This window comes from Lepidochelys kempii, chromosome 16 (assembly GCF_965140265.1).
Source record: "Lepidochelys kempii isolate rLepKem1 chromosome 16, rLepKem1.hap2, whole genome shotgun sequence".
Taxonomy (NCBI): Eukaryota; Metazoa; Chordata; order Testudines; family Cheloniidae; genus Lepidochelys; species Lepidochelys kempii.
The window spans coordinates 11991751-12019532 of NC_133271.1; the positions used below are offsets into that span (position 1 = coordinate 11991751).

Here is a 27782-nt window from a genome sequence, read left to right on the forward strand (position 1 = left end):
ACTGCCACATCTGAGGACATGGGGAGGGATAGTCAAAAGCGTCTATGTGACATAGGCTCTTTCAATCGTCCAAGATTGTTCTGTCTTTTGAGGGAACCTCAGAGAAGGTACATCCAGAACTTGTGGATTTGAGAGACAATGAGAAGAGCAAAAGAGGAAAAACTCCTGATTCCAAAGAGCTCTAGAGGTCTTTGGGAGTCTTGCTTAAGTAAGGACTGCAGGGTTGGGCTTCCACCCTTACTGAAGGAACTTTGCATAACCAGTGTGTCCTGGGACTAAGACCAACCTAATTAATACAGGAGAACAACCACCTTCTGAAAAGTGGCCTTCGTTGAGAATTTGGTCTTCGGCAACCCGTGAAGTCTAGGCTTGTGGAATTATTTGTCTTCCAAAGGCTGTTGCCACAGACCTTGCTGAAAAGGCATGATGCAGTTCAAAGAACTGAAATGGGTTTTCTTATTCTATAAACATGGCCAAAAACAAGGAGAAGAGAGGGGGCGGGACAGAAGATGAAATAGTAAAGTGGTTTGGAATCGGCAATGAAGTGTGGAGTCTGATGCCTGGCCCGGGGCTTTGTTTTAATGAAAGCCATTTGACACACATTTAGCTGATGGTCTGACTTTCTGGCTATAATTTGTGCTTATTTCTTGGATGTGGCATGGTAAGGGCAAGATTGTTCTATCCTGCCATCATGCAAAGCCAGGGACTGATCGGTTTAGTTCCACTCTTCCATTATTTCCTCCATTTGCTGAAAGAATAGTGACATATCGTCCTATGCAGGGGGATTTTTTTTTTTAAAAAAAGAGCTATTTTCCCCTTCAAATTCAAAGCCTTTTTTGGTGTCGGTGCTGCTCCTGAATTCACATTGGCTGAGAAATCAACTCTTGTTAAAGGTTCCTAAGAGGGACGAGCCTCTTTAACCTTTGTTGGGTTCTACTCATATGACACACAAGTGCAGGCTGATGCTGGATAGAAAGCCATTCAGAGACCAGTATAGATTTTTAAGAGCAGAGGGATGATTTGATTCTACCAAGGGTCTGAATGGGTAGAGCTAGGTGAATGCTGCAAAAAATATATGCCTTTAAATAAAAAACATGGTTTTGTTTCCACAGTATCTGTGGTCCCTTTCACTCATTTTTTGCAAGTGTGTGTATGTGTGTGAAATATTTTTCACATGCATGGTCACCAAAACAGAATGATCTAAAACAGTGGTTCTCAAACTTTTTTTTTCTGCGGACCAGTTGAAAATTGCTGAGGGTCTCAGGGGACCACTTAATGATCTTTCCAAATGTTGTTTGTACTGTTAGCTAACTACTGTAAAGCGCTTTGTAGAAAAAAAACCCTTAATAATAATAATAATTAATGGTTTTTTTTTGTTCTACAAATAAAAGCACACAACTCATATTTTAATACCAATAGTCTCACCTTTCTAATGCAATGGATGTGCCCTCTCTTCCCCTCTGCAGCAGCCCCCGAGCTGGGACTGTGAAGGGTGGCGGGGGTCTCTCCCTTTCTTTCCCAGTGCAGTAGCCCCCCGAGCTGGGGCTGGGAAGGAGGGCCGTCTCTCCCCGGCTGCTACAGCCCTGGCTCTGGGGAAATTTGCCTCTTTCTCTGGCCACCACAGCCTTGCACATCCCAAATTCCTCCCACCCCCTCTTCTCACCCCACTGCCCCCCCCACCTACCCCCTAATCCCCCCAAGGCCATCACCTCACCTTACATGTGCGTCTTCTCCAGGGTCCAGGCACCTAATTAGTGGAGACGCCTGCACATCTCCACTAATTGGGTGGGTGGCCCTTAATTCTCTCATGTGTGGCCGCCCAGGCATGCACTTTAGAGGGAACTATCGACAGACCATCTGAATGGAGCTCGCGGACCACTGGTGGTCCACGGACCACAGTTTGAGAACCTCTGATCTAAAAGATATACTCTAGTTCAAACAGAAATTATTTTGGAGGAGTTCTATAGCCTGCAAGACTAGATAACCACACTGGTCCCTTCTGCCCTTGGAATCTATGACTTATGTAATTATGTTCCCCCCCCCCCCCACACACACACATTTTTGTGTGACTATGTATTTGCACAGATGAAGTGGATGTGTTTTGAAAGCTCTTTGTGCATTTTGAAATCATCTGAACAGGGAGCAGAAACCATACCATGTGACTTGGGTGACCAGTCACATGGCACAAATAATGAATTATTAATATTACAGATATTCTGAATGTGCTCACACAAGCCATTAATCAGAAAAACCTGGATGACAAAACCCATAGTAAAAACTGTAGTCTGTTTAGGGGAAATTCACAAAGACACAAGGGAGCTAAATCCAGTGAAAAACTCCACTGTGAACAGTTCACCCAGCTCCAGTCATGTGGCTAAAACAAAATATAGGTACTCATGAAAAATCTTTATATCAGTAGGCTTTTGATGGTGAAAAGAGAGTATGATCTAGTGCTTGCTTTCTTAATTTTACATTTTCTGCTGTCACCAGTAGTACAAGAATTACATTTTAATTAAACATGTTTGTGAAGCTGGAATTTCACGTAAAACTCTGATTTACTGTACTATAGATAAATAACTTCATAACTTTAGAGCATGGTTCTCTCCTGTCGCATCCTCCATCCTCTACACTCAGAAGTAACAGATGCAAGGTCAAACCAAAAGCACAGTGCAGCCCTGATCCAAATGCCAGATCTTGATGGTGGCCCATATCAAAACTCCAGATGCAAACATTCCCAAATATGGGTGCTCAAATCCAGAGCTCAATCTAAAATGTCACAAAATGGCAGGTGTTTAGTGCAGTGTGGGCCATTCCTTCCTCCTCTGAGCCCCCTAAAAGCAAATGTTTATATGCATGTATGCTGTGGTGACATTCAGATTACATTTAAAACTTGACTTCACAAAGCACTTCAACATATACTGTAAGGGACAAGCCTGTTACATGGCACATGGACTAGATTATTATTATTACTTTTAATATTTGTATTATGCATGTACCTAGAGGTCCCAATTGAGATCAGCATCCCATTGTGCTGGGCACTGTACAAATACATAGTCCCTGCCCCAGAGAGCTTACAATTTAAATATGAAAGATGGACCAATGGTGAAACACCTTGTGCAAAGCCACCCTGCAGGTCAGTAGCAGAATAGAGAACAGAACCCAAGTCTCAGTCCAGTGCCCTAAGTGCTGGGCCAGATTGCCTCTCATGACCTAACTTCTTCCCACCTCTGCTTTCAACGATGCTGCCCACAGGCTCTCTCACAGATTTACAGCTGCTTGCTCTAGTTGTAAAGAAAGCATCAGTAATCAGCTTTGACTGCTAGTTTTTGGAAAAAACTAGCTCAAAGTACTATCGTGTATAATTCCAAAATCCTCAGATGACAAGAGGTTCCATTCCCCCCAGGCTAGTTATGCTTGCCCAGCTGCTTCTGTAAGTGGAAGATATCAGATATCTGATCATTTTCAGCATGGAAAGTTCTTCTCCTAATTTGGTTGTTTTTGTTTTGAGGCGCCATTGTCATGACTGCGGGTCACTTGCTGGCCTCGTTCCTGACGGACAGTCTTCTGGCATCACAGGCAATCCCACTTTCGGCCAAAGCAGAGTGTTTTCCTATGTTTGTTGGGTGAATGTTTTATTGTGTTTTAGATTTCTCTTTTGGACGCTTGGAAAGTTCCTTATTTCCCCTTAGGATGAGGTAATGTATGTCAACTAAGACCAGGTATTGTCCAGCAGAGGCATTGTCATTGAAGGTAGGTTACTTTGAGCTACAGGGAGCAGTCAGTGCACTCCTTACTTTTATCACTGTACCTGAGGACTGCAAGAACATTGTCATTGGGAAAGAAATCTAAATCCAAATATTTGTACTGCTTAGTTTCTACTGATATCCAGTCATTTGCATCTAGGTTCACCAGATGGAGTATGGAGAGCTCCTGAAATATCCTGTTAGAGTCTGCAACTGATGCACACTGCTTGAATACTGTTTGCCTGTTGGTGGTGGGACAGTGTGTGAGTAACGTTTGCCTGTTGGTGGCGTTATTCACAAGAAGCTCCACCTGTAGGTCGATTGTGTTTCTTGAGAAGTTGGTTAGATGAAAGTGCAAGTTGCAGTAGACCAAGTACAAGCCTGGCGTCTGGATCACCGGGTCTCCGTTGCTGTTGTACGTGATGTCTTGGAGAATACGATTTTTAGTCCACTTCAGTTTTGGACTATTTATTGGCTTTGACACTAGAAAGAAAAGGAGAATGAGCTAATACAATATACCAATATGGTGTATATTCTATTTAAACACACAAATGAGAGCTTGCTGGACTTATTTGCTGGTAAATGGTAGCCATGTATTCTGTCATTCTTCTATAGGAGACAACAACCACTGTCCTAGGCCCACTAGGCTTTAGGCTGAGAATTTTGAACACCTCTCTTCCCAACTTAAACCTCTTCTCCCAACTTAAACACAAGCAGATGTAGTCAAAATGTTGTCAGGAACATGTGGTGGGAAATAGTGGGCACAAAGACATTCAATTTTTGTTTTCATCATTTAAAAACAAAATATTTGGTTGCTGAAAACTTAAAAAGAATAAATAATTTTCCCCACAAAACCAGTACTATTTTCATGAAAATATCCACTTAGTCAAAAGGCCATTTTCCAGCAAAATTTTTTTTATGGAAAATCTTCAGCCAGTTTGAGATATAGGCTCCCATAAACTTGAATTAACTTGACTCATTCACTGACCTGTCATGTATGCCGCCGCTTTCTTAAATGAAGCATTCTGTAGGGTTGTTAAAACATCTAAATCATTCCCTGGAGGAAACAAAAGATAAATAACCATTGCAGTTTCATTTCCATTAGAGGGTTTGCTACCAGTATTCTTTTGCAGTGATTCTCCAACCCACACCATCATGAACCGTTCCCCATCCCAAGTAAAAAGGCCAAGTCCCATGGTTCTCAACGCAGCATAATCCTATTCTAGCTTCATTTCATTTTTTAATGAATGGAGAAAATTCATTCCTGGTTTAACTTTACTGAAGTCAGGGAAGACTTTAGCTCGGTATTGCTTTAAATTCATTCTGCTGACACCCAGATGGAATACTTGTCAGCTGAGGATGCCAATAAAAGATAACAGAGAAAGAACTTGAAAATAAACCAAATATTATCCCAGAAATTAATTTGCTGGGAGTTAATAAATCAATGTTCTGGAAACATAATTGTCCCTATATTAATACATTTTGCAATAACTGTCCCTATTATACTGCAAATGACTTAGCCGAAGTACCATTTTCAGAAGAGATTTTGGTGTCTATGGGCATGTCTGCACTTGCCATTTAAAGCGCAAAAAGTCCCTTTTTGTGCGCAAAAACTGTGGGAGCATCTGTACTTGCCAGTGATTTTTTGCAGTGAAGTCAGAAGTTTCACCGCAAAAAGAAAACCACCTCCACGAGAGGCGTACAGCTCTTACCGATGATGTTTTTGCACTGACGGGCATGTGAAGACCCGTTTTTCCTGTTTACAGTGCTTTTAGCCTCCACAGAATATCCCACAGTGCCTAGGTGACCACTCTGACCAGCAGCTTTGCTGCTCTGAGGCCAGGTAAACAGACGTCCGCCCCACCCCGTGTAAAGCCCCGGAACTTTGAAACTCCCCTTCCTGTTGTCTTGGCAAGTGCTCACTTATCCTCTGGCCAGGTGACAATGGCTGCTCCATGGAGCAAAGGATCCCCTGCTTGGAGGAATGCTGAGTTACTGGAGCTGTTTGGGGACAGGCGGCTGTGCAGGGACCCAGGATGCCCCGCCATCATCCCACACTTCCCACAAGACAAGACCTACCCTCAAAATGGAGAGATAGCTGCCCTAGAGCGCTGCTCTCATCAGCAAAGGAAGTGCTGCAAATGTGAACACGATCTGACGCCGGTGGAAGTCAGTGAGAACAAAAACCAGTGCTTTTCTTTCACCGGTTCCCCATCACCGGTGAAACTGACAGCGCAAAAACTCTGCAAGTGTAGACATAGCCTAAGCCTTATTAACTTTCTAAATAACACCTGACCACACACAGATTTCGTATCAGTATAACTATCTCGTTTAGTAAAAAGAAAAGGAGGACTTGTGGCACCTTAGAGACTAACCAATTTATTAGAGCATAAGCTTTCGTGTGCTACAGCTCACTTCATCAGATGCATACTCATGAAAGCTCATGCTCTAATAAATTGGTTAGTCTCCAAGGTGCCACAAGTACTCCTTTTCTTTTTACGGATACAGACTAACATGGCTGCTACTCTGAAACCTATCTCATTTAGGGGTATGATTTTTTTACTGATATCATTATACTGGTGCAAGCCTTTGGACCCAGTTACGCTGGTCTAAAGGTGACATACACTGGTACCCCTTCTTCCCCATCCCGTATGGGGATAAGTTATAAGAGTATAAGCACATTTAACCACCCTAGCGAGTTTCATTGCTTTAACCAGACCAATGTAGTTAAAGCGGTACAGCTTTCTAGGGTAGACAAAGCCTTGCTTTTGAAAAGGGGATTTAGGCTCACACAGGCACTTTTGACAATTTTACCCTATTTCTTTATAATTAGAGAAATGTTAAGATGTTCATGGGAGTTTGATGACCCTCTAGACCTGAAGGCCACAGGTTACTTCATACAAGACAATTTGATTTTTGTATACGTTTCTTCCTGCATAACAATAGTGAAAGAGGAATTGGTACGCACAATGCAAGCACCTTCAGTCAATCCAGGAACTGAAGCTGGGGAGGAATGGGGCATGGGGAAAGTCAGTAAAACCCAACAAAAGATGCTTGAGATGTTTTCCATTAGCTCTTCAGACTCCGTTGCCATCCTTGAGCCTGGGACTACAATTTGCTCATTGTCATGCCCTAAATCACTGCCCTATCAGCATAATCAAGCTGTAGACAGAGGACAGAAGGACTGTATAAAGAGGACTTTAAATTTTTTTAGGTTTCAGAGTAACAGCCGTGTTAGTCTGTATTCGCAAAAAGAAAAGGAGTACTTGTGGCACCTTAGAGACTAACCAATTTATTTGAGCATGAGCTTTCGTGAGCTACAGTTCACTTCATCGGAACCGATGAAGTGAGCTGTAGCTCATGAAAGCTCATGCTCAAATACATTGGTTAGTCTCTAAGGTGCCACAAGTACTCCTTTTCTTTTTGTAAATTTTTTTAGTGGTTCAGGAACTCTTGCAAACTCCCTAAATGTTATGAAACAATTGACCCTTTTATATACCATCTCGGAGGTTTTATTTCCATTACGCACAAATGCATTTCCCCCACATCCTTTTCTCTGATGAGGCAATAAGAAATGGCTGATTTGCAAGCGTGAAGCTGAGCGACTCAAATTATGCAATGGAGAGGTGATCTCATGCATACTGCGTGTGAACCATAGACTGCAGTGAGTAGGGCACTGTACTTCTGTAGCTGCTTTACCGTTGCTCAAAAGCAGGAGAACAGGTCCCCCTACTGGGCAAAAATAGTGCAGCATAGCTGAATTCTGTCAATACAAAAGGGAGTGAATTTCACATTCTACCACAGTGTGGATGCAGATGTTTGTAAGCCAGACCTCCTCCCTTCTTAACCAACGATCCTGTCAGCTCTTACCCTCTTGCTCACCTGTCCCCCAATTCTCCTTCTTTTATTGATTACTGCAACAGCCTTCTCCAATGTAATCTTACCCCACTCCTATCCATTCAGAATGCTGCTGCAAAGACCATTTTCCTAGCCCGTCGCTTTGAGCATGTCACACTTCTCTTTGAATCACTCGACTGGCTCCCTCTTCTCTAGCGTGTCAAATAAAAGGTACTTTTGTTCACTTCCAAAGCCCTTCACAACCTTGCTCCATCCTACCTATCATCTCTCCTTCACTGCCAATGCTTGCCTCCAGTCTACCTATGCTACCACCCTCCACTGCCCACTGTTTCAATTTTCAAACAAGCACCTTCAGGCTTTCTCCCACGCTGCCCCTCACGCTTGGGCGTTGCTCTCCGGTAACATCTACAAAGCTACCTCATTTAGCCACCTTCAAATCTCCCCTTTGCTGTGATGCCAACAAAAAACCTTGACACAGTTCAGCTGCTGGTGTGCTGACTGCCAATTCTGTCTCATTGTTTCCCTGCACTCATCCCCTCTAAATATAGCTATTTGTTGCCTCTTGTATTATACTGGGATTGTAAACTCTTGGGGAAGGGAATGTCTTTTGTTCTGCATTTGTATAATCCCTAGCACAGTGGGACCTTGCTCCGTGACTGGGTCTCCCTTGCACTATGGTAGCACAAACAATAAATAGTAATAATAACCATTACTTTGTGATTAAGACAGAAAGATCTTGCATCTCTTGTGTTTCCCCCCCCGCCCCCGCTCCATAGTTTCCCTGACTGTTTTGGCTATAAACTAGGTGTTATAAACTAGAGCACACGGTCCAGGAAATATATTTCAGTGCACAACTAATCATTTCCTCCAGATGGATGAATGCTACTTTCACATAGTACATGAAAGCCCCATTGACTAAGTCACATAGAATTACACAGGGCATAAGTAAAATCTGTGACCTGTAATCCAGACGCGGAGAGTGTGTTGTCTAGTGGCTAAAACAGGAGAATAGAAGTCAGGATTCATGGGTTCTGTACCTGGATCTGACACTACAGGGCCAAATTCTCCAGGTGTAAATGGGCTTTAATGAGCTGTGTCATTTTATACCAGCAAAGAATTTGGCCCAAGATATACAGCCAAATGCAAGTCACTTACACCTTTCTATGCCTCAATTTCTCCTTCTGTTAAACTGGAATAATACTTATCAACCTCACAGGGTTCTTACGAAGCCTTGTTAATGATAGGGCCAACTTCTGCTGTCAAAGCACATCAGTAGTAAATCTGGAGTAACGCCACTGGGATCAGTAGAGTTACTCATTTACACCGTGTAAATGAGAACAAACTGTGGCCTGTGTGTAAAACTAGTTAAGATTTTCAGATAAAATTTGCTATAAAAGTGTAAGAAAAGAGATCCTAATGTCTAGGTCTCAAGAACATCGGCTTAGGCTGACTTTGATGTCAGAAGGTAGAGGTTGCCTGTCATTGGGGAGGGCAAACAGGGGAGCAGTTGAGCAGCTATAGATAATCCTACTGGCTGGCCATTTGTAATGTTGCAATCTTTGTACGCATACCAGCAAACCATTGGCCAGGCAGTTAACGAACACAGGAATGAATTAAATTAGATAACACTAAACATATGACCGAGGCTGGGATTTTCAAAAGGGCCAAAGGTAGGTGACTGTTGCACACAAAAAGTCCATGACAGTGGGTCCTTTATTGTTGAAAATCCCAGTCAAAGAAAGACCAAAGCACAGTCTTAATCACATTGCTTCATGCACGACTGGAAATTGCCCAGATACTACAGTGATGAGAATAGAATAGAATAGAATAGAATAGAAAGCTTTATGACTATCCTAGATACTTAAAACCTGCATCATGATGAAAAATAGGATTTGGTAATATACATTCATAGCTCTGGACCCTAAAAACTTCATCTGTCCTACAGGAGGGTAGAGTCTGATTTTGGGGGTGGGAGTTTAACAGAAACTCAGTGTTAGGGAGTGGAATTTACCCTTCAGATCAGAAAAGCCCCTGTAGCATTTAAAGCTCCAGCACTCCAAGCTCTATTGATCAAGCAAAGAATGCTGCTGCCTTGAAATAAAGAGCATGATTGAGCAAAGAGCTGAGTACCTCAGCAGATAACTTCAGGCGATTCAAGGCATCTCCCATGATCAGCTCTGAGCTGAAGTGACTGTACCTGGCCTTTGTAAACCTGAACTTGCTTTCATTGACGTCAGTAAGTTTTAATAGCATTTATTTGGTGACATCAGCTGTGTTTCTGAGAAAACCAAGCATGGAAAAAAAAAGTCTGGTTGTAAAGAAGCATTTCCTGAGCTCAAGCTGCCACTGGGGCTGCTTATAACCATTTTTCAGTTTTGCTTTTCTAGTTAGTTATTCTGATCGCAATTGGCCCAGTGCAAATCAAAGGAGTTCCATGAGCGTAAAATTAGTGTGAGTGTGTTCAGAAGCACAGGAAGATCCGTGTGTGCAGGGCTTAATTCTCTTACGTACAATGGTGTAAATCAGGAGTAATGCCACTGAAGTCGGTTGGGTTACATCAGTTTTAAACCACAGTAAGTACAAGGAAAACCAGGGCCAGACTCTGGAAACAAGGGTAAGGGAATCTTTGCTGGCTGCATTTTTGTCCCCTGAGATGTGTGGTACCTGAAGGTCACATATGGTGCAAACTTGAGAAGAGTCTGACAGTGGGACAGAAGCCCTAGAGGGAAGGTGTGTAGACTTATTCTGTCCTGAAGATGCTACTTATGTCATGAGACTCTCAACATTTGTATGCCATTGCCATGGATGCTGGGAGTAAGTTACATGTGGCTCCCAAAGGAACCTATCTTGAGGGATGCGGTATCTGCATGCTGAAAGACAGGAGACAGTAACAGCTCACACAAGCCTAGTGTATCTCCTTGGGGTCCAGATCAAGGGAGGCTCCCTGTCTGATGCGACCAATAGAGCTTGCTATGTCTATGGAACATGCGTCTCAGGTGGGCTACAGCCACATCTGCAGTAACATTGAGAACATGACTCAGATTCCACCAGTCATGCAAGAAGGCGGGTGTCTATAACAGGTACATAATGTTATTCAGTGGTCTGTAGCTTCAGGACAGGAAGAATCTGAAGGCTATACACATGCATCTGGTCTTTCTGTCTCATACACACAGAACATGAAAAGAACAGGAGGACTTGTGGCACCTTAGAGACTAACCAATTTATTTGAGCATGAGCTTTCGTGAGCTACAGCTCACTTCATCGGATGCATCTAAGGTGCCACAAGTACTCCTTTTCTTTTTGCGAATACAGACTAACACGGCTGTTACTCTGAAACACAGAACATGGTGAATCCAGCCACCAGATGGAGCACTCTGGCAACAGGATCAAGGAGTAAACAGGAGAAGATGCTTAGACAGGATGTCTTGGCAGATGAAGTTTACCCTGATTAGGTAGTCGCCCCATTTCAATGAAATTCTCCTGCACATGGTGGAGCATCAGGTTTGGTTGGAGCTGAGGGAGCTGAAGATTTGTGATTCTTATGGAATTATTTAGGAGGTTCATAAAATGTGGTCAGCTTATTTGAAGTATAATTTGAACCAAAATGATTCTACAAGTCTGATTCAAATAATACTACAAATTTCTAGCTAAACAGCTGCCTGTGAAGAGACCCCTGTAGCTAGGCAGCCACAACCTGAGTGATCTATTTTTGGGATCCAGTACACAGTGTATCTGCTTTTCAGCTAGACCCTCTCTCTTCTCTGGCTGTTCCTCTCCATCTCCTAAGGGGATGGTGAACCCACTAGCCATCACCTACAGCCCCCAACTCAAACCTCTCCAAAGGATCATCAAGGATCTACAACCTATCCTGAAGGACGATTCCTCACTCTTACAGACATTGGGAGACAGGCCAGTCCTTGCTTACAGACAGCCCCCCAACCTGAAACAAATACTCACCAGCAACTACAAACCACACAACAAAAACACTAACCCAGAAACCAAACCCTGCAACAAATCCAGTGCCAACTCTGTCCACATATCTATTAAAGGGACACCATCATAGGACCTAAGCACATGAGCCACACCATCAGGGGCTCGTTCACTTGCACATCTACCAATGTGATATATGCCATCATGTGCCAGCAACGTGCCCTCTGCCATGTACATTGGCCAAACCAGACAGTCTCTACGCAAAAGAATAAATGGGTACAAATCTCACATCAAGAATTATAACATTCAAAAACCAGTAGGAGAACACTTCAATCTCCCTGGTCACTCAATAACAGACTTAAAAGTGGCCATTCTTCAACAACAAAACTTCAAAAACAGACTTCAACAAGAAACTGCAGAACTGGAATTAATTTGCAAACTGCACACCATCAAATTAGGCCTCAATAAAGTCTGGGAGTGGATGGGTCACTACAAAGACTAATTTCTCCCCACTGATACTCACACCTTCTTGTCAACTGTTTGAAATGGGCCACCTTGATTACATTGGCCTCATTAGCACTACAAAAGTGATTTCCACCCCTTCTTGTCAACTGTTGAGAACAGTCCACTTCCACCTTAATTGAATTGCTCATTAGCACTTACCCCCAACTTGGTAAGGCAACACCCATCTTTTCATATGCTGTGTATTTATACCTCCCTACTGTATTTTCCACTCCATGCATCTGATGAAGTGAGTTTTACCCCACAAAAGCTTATGCCCAAATAAATTTGTTAGTCTTTAAGGTGCCACAAGGACTCCTCGTTGTTTTTGCTGATACAGACTAACACAGCTACCTCTCTGAAACCTGTCACCAATAATGTTTGAGTCACTCGTCCAAACCCACTATTGTTTAAGTTGCCTTTGAAATTAGGCAAAACGAGTTCACCCATCTCTAGCAAATATCTGCTTAGCTATCTGAGAGTATTTTAATTAAACCAGTAGGTTTGCTTTTGTATCCTGCCGCCAGCTGCAAGACACGGCACCCGCTGCTGCTGTCAGATCCTAGGGGATCTTACAAGCTGAGCAGAGCTCTTCAGCATGACCTTCGTGTACTGCTTTCACTAGGGCACCGTCGTGGAGGAAAGCAGGTAGCATGGTTGAGAGAATGGGAGTTCTAGTCCCCAGCTCTGCTAATAACCTGCTGAGTGTCCTTGTCACTTCATCAGCCTCTGTTTCCCCTCCCACCTTTTTGTCTGTCCTGTCTTTAGGGCAGGAACTGCCTTTTATTATGTGCCGGCAAGGTACCTAGCACAATAGGGCCCTGATCTCTAGGCTCTTTTGTAATACAAATAATCATAACGAACTAGAGATGATGGCAAAATTTCCAGTGGAGCAATTTTTTGTTGGAAAATGCTGACTTGGCGGAATCGATACGTTCCATTGATTCTGTCAAAACTTTCACCAGAAACTAAGCTGGCTGGGGCAGGCTGTCTGCCTGGTTTCCTGCTATCTGAACTGCTTGCCCAAGTCCCCTGGCTCCTCAGCATCACAGCTGGTGGGACCTCTTGTATATCACAGGCTATTAAAAAATGTATTGAACCAAGCAGCTTGGGTTAGACTAAAACGTCTCTTCCACAAAAGCATCCAGTCTTGATTTCAAGATCTCAGGAGATGGAGACTCCATCACTTCCCTTAGTAGTTTGTTCCAGTCGTTAATCACCCTCACTACAAACAAGAGGTGGTTTATTTCTAATTTTAATTTGTCTGGCTTTAACTTCCGGCAACTTGTTCATGTTATGCCAGACATATTGCATTGTGGTCAGGTAGGGAAGTCTGGTTTAGAAGTAAACTGAAGGACCTGATTAGCATTTGCAAGCCCAGACTTGCCACCACCCACTTTTTCTCCTAAAAGGAAACAGAGGAAGAAACAAAAAACGGTTTCTATAATTGGGGACTAGGAAGCTCTCAGAGGGCAATACCAAACCTGTCTGTGAATCTCCATACTAAAGTCACGGCAAGGTAGCCTTCTCCTCCCCACATTACATATACAAATGTACTGACTGTGACTTGCAAAGACAGGTCAGTAAAGTTGCAGTCTTTCCATATCTCTCAGTCCAGACAGACTCCTTAGAAATTGACTATCATCATATGACCGGATTCTGCTTTCACTTACATTATTTTTGCCCCAGTGTAACTCCAGAGTCTTCAGTGGAGTTGTACTGGATTTACTCTGGTGTAAGAGAGACCAGATTCAAACCCATAAGATGAAATTGTGCTCCTAGTTCTTTTGGTATAAATCTGGAATTACTCCACTGACTCCAAGTTTATTCTGATTTACTCTGGCATAATAAAGATCAAAATATGTCCTGCAGTGTCTTATCACTCAGCTCCTAATGAATTTCAATATCTTACTTCCAGGCAAACAATGAAGTATCTCCTGGTATACCCCGGGGTCAATGAGAGCAGAGTTTAGTGCCATGACTTCATGATCCAGAGAAGAACAAGAGAAGTCAGCAAGCTGGAGACATAGAACTTGAAGGGGAATGACAGATGGAGAGGTTTGTGGAGCCCTGATAGGTAACTCTCACCAAACAGCTTCTGACAGGCAGAAATCACTTGTTAAGCAAAATGGTCAATGCATGCCAAGAACCGTGGAAGGGATTTCACAACTGCAGAGACTACATTTCAGGAAAGATTTATTTTATGAAAAAAGAAAAAGGAGGACTTGTGGCACCTTAGAGACTAACCAATTTATTAGAGCATAAGCTTTCGTGAGCTACAGCTCACTTCATCGGATGCATATCGTGGAAACTGCAGCAGACTTTATATATACACAGAGAATATGGATTTGTGCTGGAAATGGCCCACCTGATGATCACTTTAGATAAGCTATTACCAGCAGGACAGTGGGGTGGGAGGAGGTATTGTTTCATATTCTCTGTGTATATATAAAGTCTGCTGCAGTTTCCACGATATGCATCTGATGAAGTGAGCTGTAGCTCACGAAAGCTTATGCTCTAATAAATTGGTTAGTCTCTAAGGTGCCACAAGTACTCCTTTTCTTTTTGCGAATACAGACTAACACGGCTGTTACTCTGAAACCATTTATTTTATGGTAATCTTAATTTTTTCCCTCTGTTGCTTGTGCCATTCCACCGAATATCGAAAAGAGATTTATCAATGCTTCAGTGGCGCTTTTTCAAATAAACATTTAATTAGCTGGCAAAGCATGCCTCTAAATTAGATGCCATTAGACTATTTCAAACCTATCCCCAGAGGATTGACAGCTGAGTAAGGAATATGTACACCTGAATAAATTTGCTGTTAAGTACCCATTGGCATTTAGTTAATAATATGCAATAGTATGTAAACTCTAAATGAAACATGAGATGAAAATATAATGCATGTTTTTAGTATCACTCAATCAACTCTGGAAAGTAGCATATGTCTATCCCACTGTGAATTTGCCTGATGATACATTTTTTAATTACTTGATAATTTGCTATTTTTTCCACCTGCCTCTTTCAGGACACAGAGGGGTAGAATTAAGGTTGCACTGAAAACCAAAAATCTGGCATTTCCTAACTTTTGAATGCTTGACTTTACAACCTAACTAACTTTCTCTGAATGTAGCTTTTTGTATATAGAATGTATATTTACATGAAGGCCACTTTACACCAACTGAGTCATGGAAAGGGGCCTCAAAGTGCACACAAATCCCACTTTGAGTATGTCTACACTGCAGCTAGGAGCAAATGAAATGACAGCTTGTAAGCACCCTGAGAGTGCACATTCCTTCTGTCTGACATTCCCCTGGTTATTCGAGCTGAGAGAGAGAGCAATTGGCAGGAGCTGGCTGGGAAGGAATGAAGGTTTCAGTGTGTTTATTTAGAATCATAGAATTGTAGGACTTGAAGGGAACTCGAGAGGTCATCTAGTCCAGTCCCCTGCACTCATGGCAGGACTAAGTATTATCTAGACCATCCCTGACAGGTGTTTGGAGATTTTTAAGAGCAGATAAGACAATGATGGAGATTCCACAACCTCCCTAGGCAATTTATTCCAGTGCTTAATCACCCTGACAGGAATTTTTTCCTAATGTGGAACCTAAACTACCCTTTCTGCAATTTAAGCCCATTGCTTCTTGTCCTATCCTCAGAGGTTTACAAGAACAATTTATCTGTTTCCTCCTTTTATGTACTTGAAAACTGTTATGCCCCCCTCTCAGTCGTCTCTTCTCCAGACTAAGCAAACCCATTTTTTTCAAACTTCCCTCATAGGTCATGTTTTCTAGACCTTTCATTATTTTTGTTGCTCTTCTCTGGACTTTCTCCAATTTGTCCACATCCTTCCTGAAATGTGGTGTCAGAACTGGACACAAGACACTGGTTGAGGCCTAATCAACATGGAATAGAGCAGATGAATTACTTCTTGTGTCTTGCTTACAACACTCCTGCTAATACAAGAATAAGTGAGCAATCTACCTTGCACCACAGAGAATTGTATTGTACCATTAGCTTTGGATTAAATATACATTAATTGATCGCCAATTTCGTTGCACCTGGTTTTCATCAATTACTCTGTCTATGGTAAGCATCCACTACTGCAGCTCCCTCTGCCTCTTACTAATTAGGGCTAAAGCCTCAGATGGCTGTAAATCAGCATCACTCCAATGATGTCAGTGAGGCCATGTCAACTTACAATTGCCAAGGCTCTGGTCCTCTGAGTGTCTCTTTTAGTCCCTATCTTCACACTGCCAGTGTCTGCTTTTCCTTCTCTTGGTGTAAAGATTAGAAATGGTCCAAACTTGGCTGATGATGTTTTGCAAATCTTCGGAGGGCATTTGTAAAGCTTACTCAGGTTCTGGTATCAACCTCAATTACTATGGTGTAAAGCCAGGGTAGCTTCCCTGAAGCCATTACTCTGGATTGGTACTCGGGTGACTGAGAGCAGAATCTGAACTTCAAGGATCTAATCTTCTCTTTACCCAAACCTGGTTGTGTAAATTAAAATCTTGGGTTATTTCCAGAGAGATTCAATTTGAAAACAATAAGAAGTGATGAGACATTTATGCTGTCAGGAAGCTTGTGATGGTATAGTTGGCATGTGACGGCAGTTTGGTATGCTGGAAAGCGTATGAACTTGGACAGACATTGCTCTGAGTTACCTCTGTGTAAATGCTGAGTAAGACAAACTCTGATCTCGTAATTAAGGTACTGGACTGGCACTCAGGAGTTCCTGGTTAAACTCTTGACTTTGCCACATGCTTTCTGTGTGATCTTGGGCTAGCCAATATAAATTCTCGTGCCTCAGTTTCCCCACATGTAAAATGATAATGGTAATGATGCTTTCCTTCTTCTTGGAGGTGGAGATAAATTCATTAATATTTGTGAGATGCTGAAATACTTGGTGATGAGAACCATATAAGCAGATGGATAATTGCAATGAAACCAACAATTACTCCAGTTTTATGATGGTTTAAGTGACAGCAGACTCTTGGCCCACTGTATACACTATTCTCATTAGAATTGTCTCCCCCTCTGTGATCTGTTTTCCCCCACATATTTCTCCCTCTGCCTCTCTTGATGCCCCATTTTTCACCAGCCTCCCGCCTACCTCCACCTCAACTCTCCTTCTTTCTTGCATCCTCTCTGAAGCAGAATGTGAACCCAGTACTGTTTGAAGTCATATCAAACCCATGAAACCATGGTGTCCCAGTGGTTTTGACGAGAGTGACAATGACCCATCCCTAATAAAAACAGGGTAAAATGTGTCTCTGCATGCAGGAATGCAGGACTGAGCCATCCAAGTGCTGCCATATAATCAGATTAATGTTCACATCCTCTGGCAAAAAACACACTGTACCAAAGACAAGAAATGCTTGTTATTTGCTGAGCTGTGCACTGGTTTCCGGATGTACCGAGTAACTTATAAGCTTTTTCCACTGGCTTGGCTTTTACAACAAGAGGAGACTTTGGGTAAGTGATTAAGAGTTGCGCAAACAGCTTTTCGTCACCCTGGGTGGCATTTGCATTATAAACCAGGCAAATTATATTGATAGTCAGTTATAGGCCTTACCTTTTCTGCTTGCATGTGTAATGCCATCCTCTGGGGGAGCCAGTCCCTGAAAGAAAAGTAAGGAAGCCGATATTTATTCTAGGCCCTATGAATATTTGTGTTCAAGGTACAGAGTGGTTTTAAGTTATGTTCTATTACATTCTGTCCCTGAAGAGTGAAATTCAATCTGAGCAGCAGACCAGCACAAGGCCTTATCCATCACTTGTGTCCCATGGTGTCCTACAAGCAAGAGGTGGTTTATTTCTCATTTTAATTTGTCTATCCTCCAATTCTGGCTGTGACTAGAACCAGAAGTGCTGAAATGACAGGCAAAAGGATCTTCGTTCAGCGGCCACAAGGCAGAAATACCTGAAAATGTCAAGGGAACATACTTGACAGTGGGCTAAAGTCTGGTGAGTCCTGCGATGGTTAGGTGGAAAGAGGGAAGAAAGGTTGAGAGTAAAAGGCATTACTTGGTCTGATGTTCTGTAAATCTGTCTGAGGCACAAGGATCAGCCTTGTGATCCCTTCCACTCCTTCAAGTCCTGAGGTGCTAGTCCTAAGTGTCCATGAATATTTTTAATATAACACCTTGGCCAACTCTGCCTGTGACCCCCTTCTGTGACTGACCCACAGATCAGCTGCTACAGCTATCATCTAAGGCACTTCCTCTTTTAGTCCAAATGGTAGAAGTTTGTACGGCGCAGCTAGAGATCTATTTAGGTACTTATATGACCCTCGTTACTGTAACATCTGAGGGCCAGATCCCCAAAGGTATTTAGGTGCCTAACACCCTAAGGAAACTAGTGGGAGTTAGGTGCCTAAATGCCTCTGATGATCTTGGCCTAAGTGACTTTCAGCCATTAATGGATTTTACCTTCTAAGGATCCCCATGCGGTAGGGAAAAAATGCTATCTCCATTTTACAGAGGGAGACCAGAGGCATGGGGTAGAATGGCTGACTTGGCCAAGATCACTAAGGGAAGCTGTAGCTGAGCTGGGAATTAAAGGCAAGTCTCCTGTGCTTCAATCCAGGGCCCTAGCCATTAGACCGTCTTTCCCACCATGGGACCCCACAACCAAGGACTCAGGGCATTACATCTCAATGCAATATACCTGGTTCTAAAAAGAGGTGGGCACATTTTGCCCTGTGAAGAAGGAACTTTGCATCTACAATTACATTTCACATGGGCTGTTAATCACAGTTAACTCACGCGATTAACTCAAAAAAATTAACTGCGATTTAAAAAATTAATCGTGATTAATCGCAGTGTTAAACAATGGAATATCAGTTGAAATGTATTAAATATTTTGGGATGTTTTTCTCCATTTTCAAATATATTGATTTCTGTTACAACACAGAATACAAAATGCACAGAACTCACTTTATAGTATTATTTTTTATTTGAAATATTTGCACTGTAAAAATGATAAAAGAAATAGTATTTTTGAGGTTTCACCTCATACAGGTATTGTAGTGCAATCTCTTTATTGTGCAAGTGTAACTTACAAATGTAGATTTTTTGTTTGTTCCATAACTGCACTCAAAAACAAAACAATGTAAAACTTTAAAGCCTACAAGTCCACTCTGTCCTACTTCAGCCAGTCGCTCAGACAAACAAGTTTATTTACATTTACGGGAGATAATGCTGCCTGCTTCTTATTTACAATGTCACCTGAAAGTGAGAACAGGTGTTTGCATGGCACTTTGTAGCCGGCGTGGCAAGGTATTTACATGCCAGATATGCTAAATATTCATATGCCCCTTCATGCTTCGGCCACCATTCCAGAGGACATGCGTCCATGCTGATGACGCTCGTTAAAATAATAATGTGTTAATTAAATTTGTGACTGAACGCCTTGGGGGAGAATTGCAAGTCTCCTGCTCTGTTTTACCCACATTCTGCCATATATTTCATGTTATAGCCGTCTTGGATGCTGACCCAGCACATTAGTGTTCATTTTAAGAACATTTTCACAGCAGATTTGACAAAACACAAAGAAGGTACCAATGTGAGATTTCTAAAGATAGATACAGCACGCAATGCAAGATTTAAGAATCTGAAATGCCTTCCAAAATCTGAGAGTGATGAAGTGTGGAGAATTCTTTCAGATGTCTTAAAAGAGGAACACTCCGATGTGGAAACTACAGAACCCAAACCACCAAAAAAGAAAATCAACCTTCTGCTGGTGGCAGCTGACTCAGATGATGAAAATGAACCTGCGTTGGTTCACTCTGCTTTAGATTGTTATCAAGCAGAACCCGTCATCAGCATGGACGCATGTCCCCTGGAATGGTGGTTGAAGCATGATGGGACATATGATTCTTTAGTGAATCTAGCATGTAAATAACTTGTGATGCCGACCGACTACAAGAGTGCCATGCGAACACCTGTTCTCACTTTCAGGTGACATTGTAAACAAGATGTAAACAAGCATTATCTCCAGCAAATTGTAACCAAACTTGTTTGAGCGATTGGCTGAAGTAGGACTGAGTGGACTTATAGGCTCTAAAGTTTTACATTGTTTCATTTTTGAATGCAGTTATTTATTGTACATAATTCTACATTTTTAAGTTCAACTTTCATGATAAAGGGATTGCACTACAGTACTTGTACTAGGTGAATTGAAATATACTATTTCTTTTGTTTTTTTACAGTGCAAATATTTGTAATAAAAATAAATATAAAGTGAGCACTGTGCACTTTGTATTCTGTGTTGTAATTGAAATTAATATGTTTGAAAATGTAGAAAAATCCAAAAATATTTAAATGAATGGTATTCTATTATTGTTTAACAGTGCGATTAATCCCTATTCATTTTTTTAATCGCGCGATTAATTTTTTTAATCGTTTCACTAAATGGAATCAGGCGATGGTTGTTTATAAAGGAGTGTTTTGCAAAGCAATTGAGCCATTAGTGTTCGAGCGAGGCATTCACCTTTCAAACCTTCCTCTGCGATAAAGGTTAGGAGAAAAAATATATAAATCTGACGACTTGTAGTTTGCTATGCAGATGGGGGGACTTGAGGGAAATTAAAATGCACTAATGTGTCGCATTCCTGCTTGGAAAGTCTCAGAATGGATGGAAAACAACAGAAACTAATGCATCTTATTTCAAGAATAATTGAGTAGACACCCAAATAAAACTTTAGTGCTTGCTTCTAAGGGGGGGGGGGGGAGTGCGTTTCCTTTCCCACAGCAAGAAGATTCAGTTTAATGCTCTAATTTGAAATGTAAAGCATTCCCCTCTAGGTGCTCAAAGAGATGAAAGTGTATTGTACAGGCCTGGGAAAAATTCATTATAAATCTGCAATGGCAGTGCGTGCGGGTGATGAATGGTCTCAATCATCACAAGCAGAATGATTTGCGTTTGCTTCATCAGAGAAAATGATAATCATGTGCCAGGGAAAAATCAGCTTTTAAAAAGTGCTTTTATAAAAAACCTTCCCAAACCAAATCAGCCTGGTGTCTCACTTGTCATCTAATCAAAATCATCTTGATAAATGGCTCTTGCAGACCCCGCTCCCTGGGAGAAAAACTGCAAAGGTCTCATACCCCTGACTGGAAAGGAATGATACCCATAATAATTAAACTACCACGCAATAACAAACAACGAGGTATGAGGATTACTGTTGCATCAGATGCCACGACATGCCCTGCAGAAGATATGAGTAGGGGTGGATGAATGGGCTTGGAAAAAAGAAGTACTCTTTCACCAGATTCTATGCCTCTTTCTAAAACTGAATTTGAATACAGACCCAAATTCAGCTACTATAAGTAGGTGTTACTTAGTTGACTTCAGTGCACTTGCACTGGCATGAGCCTGTTCTGAAACTTTCTTTCTTTCCGTTCAGATAACGTTTTTCAGCCACTTGTGGGTATCTCAACATCCAGACTCCAACCAGAACCTACAACACTAAGCGGTCACCAAAATCTCCATTCCCATCTGGGCCCACACGTGGAGAGAAAAACTGTTATTATGAGCAATTTAGTCTAGATTTTGCAGACCCAAGTGGTTTGAATTCAGTAGTTGGGATAAGATTCAGATAAGCATCCTGACTTACAGGTGTTGTAGTCAACCTGACTCCAAATTCCCTGGGGTGAAATCCTGAGCATTTGAACGTAGTGGGAGGGTTTGCTATTGACTTAGTTGAAGCCTTGAATTCACCCCCAACTATTTGAGATTCACCCTTGACTTATGAGGATACAGGCTGAGTATCTTTAGCTGCCTTAGGATTGAAAGTCCATTTTACCTGCATTCATTGAAGTGTGGGATTGTTCTTACAAAATCCATGTAAAGGCACTTAACTAACATAGTGCTATACAAACACATCGGGGCAGCATCCTTAGTTCAGGAGTTTTGGGGTGCTGAGCCTACACCACTCTTATGCACTTCAGCCAGAGCCAGCCGCTCTGAAAATGAGGCTCCGGGGGCGAAATCTTGGACCTATCAAAATCAATGGGAGTTTTGCCCTAGGATGTCACCCTACTTAAACCATCTATTATTAAAACAACAGTTCCCCATTTTTCTGCCTTTTAAGAGGTGCAAGAATATGAAGACAGAAAAATTAATGACTGAGTCCCAGCCATTACAGCTAGCCCCTATATTCCCACAGGGCCTATAAACAGCTACCTAATTCTTAATCTTTGTATTTGCTTGTTACAGCAGAGGCTGTAAAATGTACATCCCAGTTGCACCAGCATCATAATCCTTCATACTTTTCATCTGTGGACCTCAAAGTGGGTGAGCATCATTACTTTCATTTTACAGATGGGGAAACTGAGGCAGAGGCAATTTAAGCAGCTTGCCCAAACTCTCACACAGTCAAAGGAAGAACTGGGAATAATGATCCACATCTCCTGGCTCAAGCCTCACACTTGAGCTGACAAGGGGCATCATTACAAATGCAGGTGTAACTACAAGGAATGATTTTAGTATTGGTGAACGGTACCAGGCTCACAGCCTGGGACCGTGAAGGATACTGTTTAACCATAGAAAGGTTACAGCATGGGTTAGAGCGGAGGGGGTCTTGCTCCTATCAAGATGCCTTAGTCCTGTTCTGCAGGGTTCTATTTTAGTAGGTGGCTCATTTTCCATGGTATTCAGTTCTTGCTGTCTCTGCCACGTTTGCCCACTAGGGGGCATTCTTTAATGCAAATTGCAACATTTCCACCTAGGAAATGGAGTGAAATTTTTAGAAGTCATGTTATCCAGTGTTCTAAACAGCCATCGGATAGGAATTACTTCTGGACATTACTGAGCTGGGCTGGATTCCAGCTGGTGAAATTGTTCTAGAATTTTAACCATAACAGGTTTGAAAACTAGATCATTCCGTATAATTACTGGGCACGTACGTATACAATTTTATGTTATTGCTGGAATAGGGCTGAATGGCTCTGGGGAAAAAAACCCAAATCCTATCAGGTTGGAAACATGAGCATGTAGAAACCCCTGAAGTGTCATGTCCCCATGTGTAGTTATGATGGCTGGTAAAATACAAGCTTAGGGATGAATAGGGGTCTACTATTGCCACGTTCACGGCAACATTTTGCTACAACCAGGTAATTTAAGGCTGGCGCTCCATAATAATTATTGTTTACAACACACCCTCTGCCCCAGTGTGCTTCACTGAGGAAATACATACAGCAACAATGAAATGCAGACACCTCTGATGTGCAGGACATCAGCCTCACACAGCTGCAATGAGAAAGAGAAATTTGGTCCAAGGTCCCCCATGGCAAACCCTTCTGCTTTTATGAAAAACAAGGTCTCACATAAAAGAGCGAGATACAGTAAATGGGAAGATGCTCGATGTATCTCTAGCAGAAGCATGAAGAATTGAGTTGGCTGTATCCCAATACACAGTTCCAAGGAGTCTAAACTTACACTGCTAAGCCTTTGCCGCTAGAGAAGTGGGTGTGAGGAAGATTTTTTTGCTGCGCTATGAAACGAACTAGGACGGATTATTATTTAACAACATTTGTATTAGATCCAGAGGGATGACTGGATTTATGGGTGGTTGTTTATTGTGATCTTCCATGTTGTATAATCCATGTCCGGGGTATCTTGATTTCAGGTCTGCAGAGTTTCTCTGCTTTTTTATCGAATTTCACCCTATGTAAGGTCCTTAATCGTGAACCATTTTTTTTTAGTGGAAATTTGTTAAGAGGGAGATTTTCAACAGCACAAATGAGGGATAGGCAGCCAACTTTCATTGATGGTCAATAGGCATTGGCTACCTAACTTCCCTGTGTGCTTTGGAAATCGCCCATCAATCCAGCTGAAAAAGACACTTCCGAGACAATCAAAACAGCCCCTGGGTCTGATCCAACGCCATGGTTGGGTACAGTGTGTCACAGGACTGAGCCCTATGAGCCATGTGGTTCCAATGATGAGACCTTCCAAAAAACACTTGCATTGTGGGGTGCATTAAGAAAGCACCTAGACTAGAGGATCCCCTAACTCAACAGCAACAAACATAGCTCTCGGAGGAGTTCCTGCCCCATCTTACACTGAGCGGGGGCATGACGGCGGATGCATGTTCCAAATGAGAACCGCATCCCACTGCGGAACTGCTCCTGGGGTGTCACAGTTCATCATTTGGGCTTGAAGGTTAGTCACTTCCCCATTGAAGGAGAGTAAAGGGACCATAGGGAGAAGATTTAGGCATGTGAGTTCTTCAGTGTCTTGAAAGCAAGACCAGGAGACACATTCCTTACTCCCTAATTCCCCCATGCAGAACAAAATTGCAGCATGATTCTCTGTATCACACACCTGAGCTATCAGCTTGCTGCTTTCTCCTTTTGCAAGCTCTGTTTCCAAAATGAACAACCTTAATCCTTCATTATTGTTCCTCTGGCATTCAGTGTGACAGCATTTATCCTGATGCAGCACTAATTCAGTGTCAAATTTAGTGTTAATAAGTATCACTGGAACCAACATTATGTGGGATCTATGCAGTAATTAACGAAACCATTATTTTAGGTGTTTCCTTAATGTGGCACTAGTTGATTATTATGTTAAACTACGCGAGTCTCATTCTGACATTGCTTACACTGGTTTTATCATAGTGTAACAACCTTGATTTCAATTAGGTGACTCCTTATTTACAATGATGTAACAGAGAGATGAATTAGGCCCTGAGGTTTCATTTTTAGGTAAATTCCAGATAGTTCCACACACACTTGATTTAGTAATTCAAGAGAAAAGAACATGATGGGTAGCATTTTTCAACTCAACTTTCTCCCATAAAGCTGGGACTTTAGCTTCTGTAGCTTTCCTTCTAACAGGTGCAGTGATGCATCTTTAGCACTTGGATTTATAATAAGATTTCCAACCCCACTGTGTGAAAGCCTGGCTCCACTGAAGATAATGGCAAAACTCTCGCTGATTTCAATAGCTTCAAGATTTTATCCACTATATGCATAATCAGCTGTACAGAGAAATATAGCCCCATCGCCCAATCCTGAAATACACCATTGGCTCCCCGTTCATTCCAAGATCCAGCTCAGAGCTCTCCTCTTTTATTTTAAAATACTCCACAGGCTTGTTGACAACCTACCTCAGAGTTCCCCATTTTTCTTGCTCCTTATCTGCAGTTAGCACTGCCCTGCTCGCTTGTTCCTTCCCCCAAACTTGACACTCAGTTCAAGATCCTTATCCTCTGCAGCTTGTGCTAGTTTGAAATGGCTTCTCTGCATCCCTCTACCTCGATGACCTCTCCATTGCTTTCCAAAGCTAATCTGAAAACATCTATCCTCCATGTCTCTCTCCGTCCATTAATGAACTTGAAATCTGCATGCTTGCAGGAATGTACTATGCAATGCCTTTGAAGCATTACTTCCCCCCGGCCCTTGCAAACTACCATTCCTTGCAAATACATGGTGTCATACACAGTGGTTCCTTCTATCACATCAATCAATAAAGCATTTTGGCAAAGCATCACAGCACTATAAGAATTGCTATGCTGGCTCAGACCGCAGGTCCCCCTAGCCCCGTGTCCTGCCTCTGATGGTAGCCAGAACCAGATGCATCGGAGGAAAGTATAAGAACCAAGCAGTAAAAACCTGCCCTCTATAAAGGTCTCATTCTAGCCTCTCCTGATGGATTATGTCCTGGAGCATGAGGTTTTCTATTTCTCTTGTGTGGAAGATATTGTGCACAAGAAACCAGTATTGTACTGAGAGAAAATAAATAATTTCCTTATAACATCTCTCTCTTTCTCTGTTTTGCCTTTATCCTAATCTACATTTTTTTGTGGGCCAGTGACTGAATCTCCAGTTGCAAGGACCCTCTTAGAGAGCAGGAGTAAAAAAGAGACTGAAGGAGAAAAGCTGTCAGTGACTTACCTTCCTCTGAACGATTAGGACCATGACGGTTGCTAGAGCAAAGACGAGGCACACCGTGAGGGAAGCTGTGGTGAAATAGAAGTATCTTTTGTTAGTGGCACGGAGCCTCCTTGGAACACCGGCTTCAGTCATGTTCATGGCTGCTTCATGAGAATCATTCACCGGGAAAAATGTTTGCTCTAGCGAGGAGCACATTCTTATATAGCCCTCAGCTCACCACTCCGTATCTCCCCTTGATCAGCTTCTCATTCACAGCCCATCTCTGTTCCTAGCAGGATTTTCCCCCTTCATCCTGGGCTCATGTGACCTGGAAAAAAAGCTTCATCATTTGTGGTACGAAGAAAAAGGGACCCGGGGGCGTGAGGCAGGATGCAGCCGTGAAGAGGGGAAGGAGCTTCATGTTCTTGATCAGGGATTTCATGAAGGCAGCCGCTCATACTGCACCGGTTTCTGATGTCAGAAGGTGAATGGTAACCAAGGTTGGTCCGTCCCCCCCCCTCCCCTTCCACCCTCTTTCTGTGAAACTGAGTGCAAGGCAAATGCTGTTTCACTTCCTACTCAACTGCAGGGACAGTTCAGTACAGTAAATCACCCCAGCTGGCATCCTCCTGTTTCACAGTGTAGTTCCTGCTCATTCTTAGTCAAGTGTTATAGGACTGCAAGCTCCTTGTCTCTTTTCGAGATCCGGGTCCAGGTGTGATTGAGCCGACACGCGTTTGGTGACCATCCGCCCTGACAGTCATGATTTGGAAACATTGGGTGGGATTTTCATAAGTGGCTACATGACTTAGGAACACAAGTCCCATTGAAAGTTAGTGGGACTCAGGGTCCTAAATCACTTTGGGCATGTCTACACTGCACTTGGAAGTGTGGCTCCCAGCCTGGAGAGACAGACCCACACTAGCTCTGCCTGAGCGAGCATGCTAAAAATAGCAGGGTGGCATGTGCAGCATGGGTGGCACAGCAGATTCAGAGCTGAAAAGACCTTGCAATGGCCTGACAGCAGCAATTATGCTGGGAGGGAGTGCTGGATGGACTCCTTTCCTGGTGGAATTCAGAGAAATAGCTCAGGTAGGAAGATGGCTGCCTAGAAAAGAAGGGTAGTTTTGTGGTGAATGAAGTAGGCTGAGTCTCAGCAAAACCAGTTTTGTTTCCAGTGAGCTGTCGCACACCACACAGTCCATCTGTGCCTCAGTTATCCAGCTGTGAAATGGGGACAATAATGCCTTTTTACTAAACTGTCTATTTAGACTACATGATGTTTGCACGGAGACTTGCTCTTCCTATGTACAGTACCTGGCACAGTGAGGCCCCAGTCTTGGTTGGACCTCAGGCACCACCGTAATAAACATGAGTAAGAGTAATAATTATACCTGTACTGTAATACATATAATCGTTCTAATAGGCGGGCACGCAGATACGATGCTGGTGACGGCTGTATAAGTAGATAAATTAATGAAGTTTGGTGAAAAAAAATGGCTGGATATCTTAGGTCAAATTCAGCCCTGGTGTAAAGAAGCACAATGCTCATTGAACTGTTTCTCCACCATTTTTTGCGCTAAGGTGAAAACTGGATGTTAACCCACTCCTTACACTGACATTAAACAACTGCATTATTTGGCCCAGCCGTTCTTTCTCCAAGATGTTTTCAGCAGTTTTCCAATAAAATAAAAGAGAAACATCTTCCTCTATGAACGTTCCTTTTTCTGGTACCCAATCAACCCCCAGCCACGTCTTGTAGAACTCTGCTCTTAGTCTCATGACTGCGTCACTCACGACTGCAGGCTGCTACTTAAAGACAGCAAACACAACAATGTAAACGTAGGCACAAATTCAGCTTCCC

General features: G+C 42.5%; 1 protein-coding gene across 1 annotated transcript; it reads right to left on the reverse strand.

Moving 5' to 3' along the window:
• Positions 1-2667: 2667 nt before the first annotated feature.
• TNFSF8 (TNF superfamily member 8) lies at positions 2668-26386 on the reverse strand. The gene is made up of 4 exons (XM_073314108.1): positions 25940-26386; positions 17611-17656; positions 4732-4800; positions 2668-4226 (listed from the first exon to the last, which is right to left on the reverse strand). Exons 1-4 carry the CDS (start codon positions 26132-26134, stop codon positions 3766-3768), a joined length of 771 nt encoding a protein of 256 aa, XP_073170209.1. The 5' UTR covers positions 26135-26386; the 3' UTR covers positions 2668-3765.
• Between the last annotated feature and the right edge of the window lie 1396 nt (positions 26387-27782).